General features: G+C 31.6%; 1 protein-coding gene across 1 annotated transcript; it reads left to right on the forward strand.

Moving 5' to 3' along the window:
* The first annotated feature begins 1,016 nt into the window (after positions 1-1,016).
* Positions 1,017-5,767, forward strand: LOC150034188 (triacylglycerol lipase OBL1-like). Its single transcript, XM_090317260.1, has 4 exons — positions 1,017-1,211; positions 2,432-2,465; positions 4,278-4,882; positions 5,262-5,767. Exons 1-4 carry the CDS (start codon positions 1,017-1,019, stop codon positions 5,547-5,549), a joined length of 1,122 nt encoding a protein of 373 aa, XP_090173386.1. The 3' UTR covers positions 5,550-5,767.
* The last annotated feature ends 1,303 nt before the right edge of the window (positions 5,768-7,070 follow it).

The following is a 7,070-nucleotide window of genomic DNA, read 5'->3' on the forward strand; positions in this document are numbered from 1 at the left end:
AGTACTTAATTTACCGTAGGTTCAAATTTGGTATCTCTTGGAGTTTGTTGTTCTTGAATAACTATATTTTTCTTGAACTTAATATTATCTATATTTGATAAACATGAAATTTCATCATTAACAATAAGAGAAGTAACGGCTTATGAGATAATCTCATGTTTATTAAGAGTCTATAAAACGTAGAAAATGCATGGACAACAATTTCAAAATATTCACCTACTCAGCCCACATATGTATGAAACTTGCTGATACGAATTATGTCCCTCTGCCCAGCACTCTCAATTCTTTTTTTGTCCTACTGGCTACACTTCCATCGTAACAATAAGGCTAATTGCATCCTTTGGAGAAATATTATTGGTGCGACTTTGTCGAGTCTATGGATCGAAAGGAACAACCTTATTTTTCAAGGTGTTCGGGAGGATATTATTACTTTTGCTGTGTTTTAGTGTAAAAAAATCCTCTCTTTTTAATAGTTATAATGCACCTACTATAGCATTCAATTGGAAGGCTTTTCTCTAGCCTCCTCTTTATTTTTCTACGCTTTTTTTCCTTGTAATCTCTTTTGATTAATGCATCGTTTTTTGATTCGAGGTATTATGTGGATACTACGGATGTGTCAACCTAGTTGAGATATCTCCGTGTATCTACTGATCCCACCTCCTCTCGTATCTTATAAAAATAAAAAAAAAATTATAATATTTGGGCATGCAACATATTAAAATCCATATGTAACATGTTGAAATAAATAAATATTTACAAGTCTACAATAATAAACAAAGCACAAGCACATGTATTAGATATAGATTTAACATTTTTAACTTAATTGGGATCAGCTAATTATTCTATAGTTTATTTTTCTTTTTAATACAAGCACATGTAGCGGATGTAACATCAGTGTTGACTATGTATCAGGACGTAGCTTATATAATCCCCCCAACCTTGTTCCCCATTTTCATTGTGAGATATAGTTTTTTTCTTTCTTTTCCTCTGAAGAAGAAGAAGAAACAAAAAGAGAAATGGATTTCGAAGAGACTGAGTACAGTAAAGATTATCTGGTCTTGAAGCCGAAAGATGCAACTCTAAAAGACGTGTTTCTGTCCTTACTTCCTTCAGGTTCTACAAAGATCCAAAACTTGATCATTTGCCCCGACGACAAAGTAGAGAATTACACCAACTTCAAAGCTCGACGGGATATTTCCTTCTCCATTTTGGTGCTGAAATTCCTTTTCTCCCTCGCCTCTCTTCTCAAAATCCTAGGAAGATTTTGCTTCTCTCTTAAACGATTTTTCTTCAACTATATACAACGTAGTATATACATTTTTCTAACTCCAAACCGATTTCATATCACGTCAGAGGCGGATCTGTCAATGGTTCGAGTGGCGAATGCGCCCCCTTCAAATGGTGATGTTTTACTATTTGTACATTGATTTTCATTAAATATTATAAACCCATAGTTGTATAATTTAAATATATCTTATTTCGTTTCGTTGTGAAACTAAAATTTGATAGTGCTTCAGTGGCTTGGAGTCCACAATTGATCGACTTGTCCACATCAATATCTAAGGGTCAAACCTCCGGTACTGCACTGTTTTGTTTAATGTACTTATTAAGCACAAAGTTTTCTAACTTTATATACATTTGTACCCGATCTGTCACTGTATCATGTTGATAATGTAGTGTCCAATTGTTTTAGTTAATTAGATTGTGCATGCAGGTATACATTCGTTGGTGCCAGATAATTTTGCATGTACGATGCCTTCCTTACCAAAAGTAAGATGTGGAGAATGGCAAATAATGGATCCAAACGACAACACTATGAATGTACAGGACCGTTATTTCAGATACTATAGTGCCTTAACCATTATGGCTTCCAAATTGGCGTATAAAGATCATTCACTCATATACTCCGTAGTAACCCAATGTTGGAAGGTAAAAAATCAACTTAAATTTACTGTAGTCATCTCTATAAGTTTAAGATCTTGGATATTCCATATGAATATGGATGGGTTCAACACTTTCTTCCTGAATATATATCAAACTTCAATTTTATTGATTGTTTCAGACTTTTAGTACAAACTTTATGAATCATAATATTTCAGATTGTTTTTGTTCGAGGAATTATAAAAATGGATCTAGACACATATGAAAAAACGATGGAATTTTGGAGAAGACAACTCTAATGTAAAATGCTGTTGAAACTTGTGAGTCTAGCTAGATAGATTTTAGTTGACGATCTATTAGTGAAGCTGTGTACAAGTAAAATTTGCAATATTTATAAACTTCGGATAATTGGTTATTGTTTATTTAGAGAGAGAGAAAAAAAAAAAAAAAAAACATCTAACAGTGTGAAAGCAACCGTTATATAATTTTATAGCCATTGTTTAGAAATACCTGTGGAGGTTGGATGATGTTTTTCTTTGCTTTTTTGCAGATGGATTTAATTGGCTGCTTCAATTTTCGGAACGGTAAGTTTTTTTCTATTATTGGGGACTTTTAAATTTCAAATAATGTATAAATAGACTTTAAACTTCTTTCTTCAAATAAATAAAGACTGGAATTCTTTATTTTTTTTTAGTCGTAATCAGAATAGATTTTACTTTTGATATTTAATTGGACTTATGATTAATTGATTACGATACCATGTTTTATCATCGCACTATTTGCTAAACTATTTGAGTTAGTTTGGATTGTTTAGTAATACTCTTTGATTTTTTCTAAAAAAAAAAAATTAAACTTATTTTCTATTTTATGTTTTGCTTCTTTGAATAAAAACAGTTGATTTCTCAACCAAATTCAAGAAATAGAAACAAGTTATTGGAAACTATTTTATCTCTCAAAATTTGGTTCTATTTTTTAAAACGTCGATAAAAAGTAGATAACAAACAAAAAAAATTAGATAGGTAAAAAGTATTTATATATATACTTAATTTTTAAAAACTAGAAACAAAAAATTAAGGTCGCGTTTGGTAGATATTTTGTTTTTTTGTTTTTTAAAATTAAGTCTATGGATACAACTTCTACCTCCAAATTTATTTTTTTATTATCTATTCTTCATCCATCATTTAAAAACAAGGCCAAATTTTGAAAATTAAAAAAAAAAAAATAGCTCTAAAACATTTGTTTTTGTTTTTGAACTTTGGCTAAGAATTCAACCATCATACTTAAGAAAAATGCAAATCATTGTAAGAAATGTGGATGAAATAGACTTAATTTTCAAAAACAAAAACAAAAAATCAAATGGTTACCAAATGGTATTTTTTTGTCCTCCGGACAACTCATAACATTAAAACATTTTTCAACTACATCCATCCATAACTCGGCTTCATCTGGGTCTGCTGTACCTTTAAATGTCACAGCCCTTAGGGCTTTAGCCTAAATAGTTATCAAATAGGGCATTGAGTTTTTGGCTTTTGGTTTTTGAAAATTATGTTTGTTTTCTCACAATTTTGTATTCATACTTTTCATATTTTTATCTAAATTTAAATTCTTAATCAATTTTCAAAACAAAAACTACTTTTTCAAAACTATCTTTCTTTTTTTTTTTTTCAAAATTTAGTTTTGATCGTGAAAACACTCATAAATGTAAAACAACTTATGTTTAAAATGTCGGTTTCGATGGAAATATCAAAGTCTTAATTTTACAAAAATTTTGATGGAAATATCGATAAAATGTCGACGATAGATATTACTAAAAAAATTATAAAAAGATTAAAAAAATTAGCAAAGAAACATTTTATGATGCATAAACAAAACTAATATGTCTATTATAAACAAAGTTAAACTAAGTTAACATGTCTATATTATTTATATTATATTTTTAAACAAAGTATTGGATTATATTTATATTAATATCATTTTGTTGCTTATTTTGTTATGTTTCATAAATTTTTCTACTATACAATAAAAATATCGATTGACCTCTTATGTCGATGTTGAACCCATGAAAATGTAGAAATATCGATGGAAATATTTACGATGAAAATTTAATACTATGAAAATAACAAAACATAGAAATTAATAATAATAGAGACGTTGAAACAATGTTTATATGCTTAATTTTCAAAAATCAAAGGATTATAACCCAATCGTAAAAGACAAAGAATTCCCAGTTAGCCACCCCCTCTTGTCCAACATTTTCATATTGGTAAAAATAAAGAAACATCTATCCAATTCCAAAACAATTATATTCCCTTATATTACAACTTTACAACATATAGTAGAATTTTCTCATTCCCAATGGAAATTCTTTTTTAATTAATTGATTTAAATTTGTTCAGACTTTTTGGAGACAGGATCGACTCATGCATTTATGTTTGAAGACAAATCGAAAGACGTAACAGTAGTGGCATTTAAAGGGACCTCCCTATTTGACCCCACCGATTGGATGATAGATTCCAACTTTTCTTTTCACGGAGTAGACGGCGTCGGCCTAATCCACTACGGCTTCATGCAAGCCCTTGGATATCAGAAGAACACTGGTTGGCCCAAGGACCTCCCTAAATTAGCCCATCATGATTTTGCATACTACGCCCTTCGCCGTAAACTTAGACACATTGCTAAATCCAACCACAACGCAAAATTCATCATCACTGGCCACAGTCTCGGCGGTGCACTTGCTACCCTTTTTGTTACTTTGTTAGCCCATCACAAAGAAACAACCCTTCTTCGCAAGATTCAAGGCGTTTATACCTATGGCCAGCCCAGACTTGGGGACCAAAACTTTGCACAATTTATGGTCAAAGCTATCGAAACATATGACATTAAATATTATAGATATGTTTACTCTTTCGATTTGGTACCTAGAGTTCCTTTCGATTGTACCATTTCCAACTACAAACACTTTGGTGGATGCATCTTCTTTAATTGCTTCTACAATGGCAAGGTAAAAATTTCCATTCATTACCCTCCCTCTTCCGTCTCCATAAATTTATTCAATAATTTGTCTCTTAATAACGTTGGATGCGTATTGAGAATTACTTCACATAAGAAAAGTGAAAATATCTCACAATCAATCTTTTAAAATTAAATAAGTTACTTCTCTCATTAACGATTGATTTTGAAATAAAACCCATGTTTTTTTTATCAAAACCCACAAAGTCCAAAATGAATATTTATTATATTTTCTCCTTCTATTCTCTCAGCATCCAATGTTACATCTACGTATGATTGTCTCTTTGAATAATTTTCCCTCCTAAGCTTCTCTATTTAATATTATTAGAGAGTAATTTGTTTTTTTTTTTGGGTATTTTTATTGTATGCAGTTTCTAAAGGAGCAGCCAGACACAAACTATTTTTCGCTATTTTGGCTGATACCCAAGTACTTAACTGCATGTTGGGAGCTTATAATAAGTTTAATAATAATCCCAGTTTTGAAGGGTAGAGATCAATTTGAGGGATTTTTTATAATAATGGAAAGGTTGCTTGGGTTGCTTATTCCAGGAATATCAGCTCACGTATGTTCAAATTATGTTAACTTGACTCGTTGGGGGAATATACAGCTGCCACCTGACCGAAAAGAAGACTTTGCTCAATGCATTGAAGCCGACTAAGCCGACTACTAGAAATTAAGAATCAAGAAATTAGGAGTCTTTTCCGATTGACTTTCTCTCAAGTTTTTTCTTTTAATATTTGTTATAAGGTGTATTTGTTTGTTGCTCTTAGTTTTTTAAAACTTGAGTTTATTACAGTTTGGAATTTGGATATGATTTTAATTCCACGTAAAATGCGATTGTGATCTAATATACATCTCCTTTGAGTTTCTTAGACACATTATGCCATTTTCACCGATGCACTATATTTACCTAAGTGCTTCCGTAGTTACTTTTATATCCTGAGTTTTTATGAGTTTTGTTTGTATTAATTTGATCAGTTTTAAAATATTAAGATCTATTGAGTAATTTTTGTTTTCTATTTTCATAAATTAATTTTATAAACACTATTTAATTTTTTTAAAGAAAATTAACATGTTTGACCATTATTCAATAAGATATTTTAGACCAATCACAAATTGTCATGTCATTTCTCAAATTTATGACAAAATTACAAATAATAGAATAAGGGACTAATTAAAAGTTGACACGTGTCCCAAATTGAATTTGAAGATATAATTGCCGAATCTCGATGGGCAAAGTGTTTTCATCTTGACTGTCAGATCAAATTAATTATTTTGGTTCAATTAAATATTAAGGTTTTGGTTAAAGTCAAATTGAATCCAAGAATATGCTTAATTAGACCCAAATGCCAAATTAGACCCAAATCCAATTAATCGGGCCCAAGGGATAGGTCTATGGACCAACCAAGCCCAAGTCCAAACTCACCAAGCCTATCGAGAACTCTATACATAGAGGAGTTCTCTTCAATTGTAGGGTCATCAATTCTGCACTCCATAGTGCCTAAAGAGAATTCTCCCAACAATCAGAAGACTTCCAGACTCTTGAAATTGCACACTCCTTGAAAATATAAGTCTCCTGAAGATACAAAGATTCTTCCAAGACTTCAACTTCAAGAACATCGTGCTCCATTCCCCAAGTCAAGCATACGTATTCAGTTGAGAGAGAATCAGAAGATCAAGTACTAGAGATCGAACCACGTCCGCATCAAATCTACATCAACACAGGTTCAACTCCACGAAACACGTTTCTCCAGAAATCTCGTGCGAACAAATTGACATGTTCAGTGGGACATCTCTACCACTCATATCTCTCTCGTCCAAATCACTAAATCAATAAATGGCATCAAAGAAAGCTACATCCAAAGCATCTACTGCTAGCGACTCCTACATGGGACCTGTTACACATAGTCATTCAAAAGAGACCATGCAAAAACAGGAGTAAGGTTCCATCATTATGCATAACATCCTAAAACAATTAACTGAATCTCTAAGAGGCGGGATCATCATCAAGGAAAATCCTTTATTAGAAAATTCTACTTCTACATATGATTGAGCAAAGAAAGAATCCCACCCGGATGTAATGTCTATCATGATGGCAAATGTAATAGCCAACATGACCATGGTAGAGATGGAGAGGAAAATAAATTTTCTGATGGAAGCTATTGAGGAGCGAGATCAT

This window comes from Benincasa hispida, chromosome 9 (assembly GCF_027475165.1).
Source record: "Benincasa hispida cultivar pf3 chromosome 9, pf3_genome.v1.1, whole genome shotgun sequence".
NCBI classification, from domain to species: Eukaryota; Viridiplantae; Streptophyta; class Magnoliopsida; order Cucurbitales; family Cucurbitaceae; genus Benincasa; species Benincasa hispida.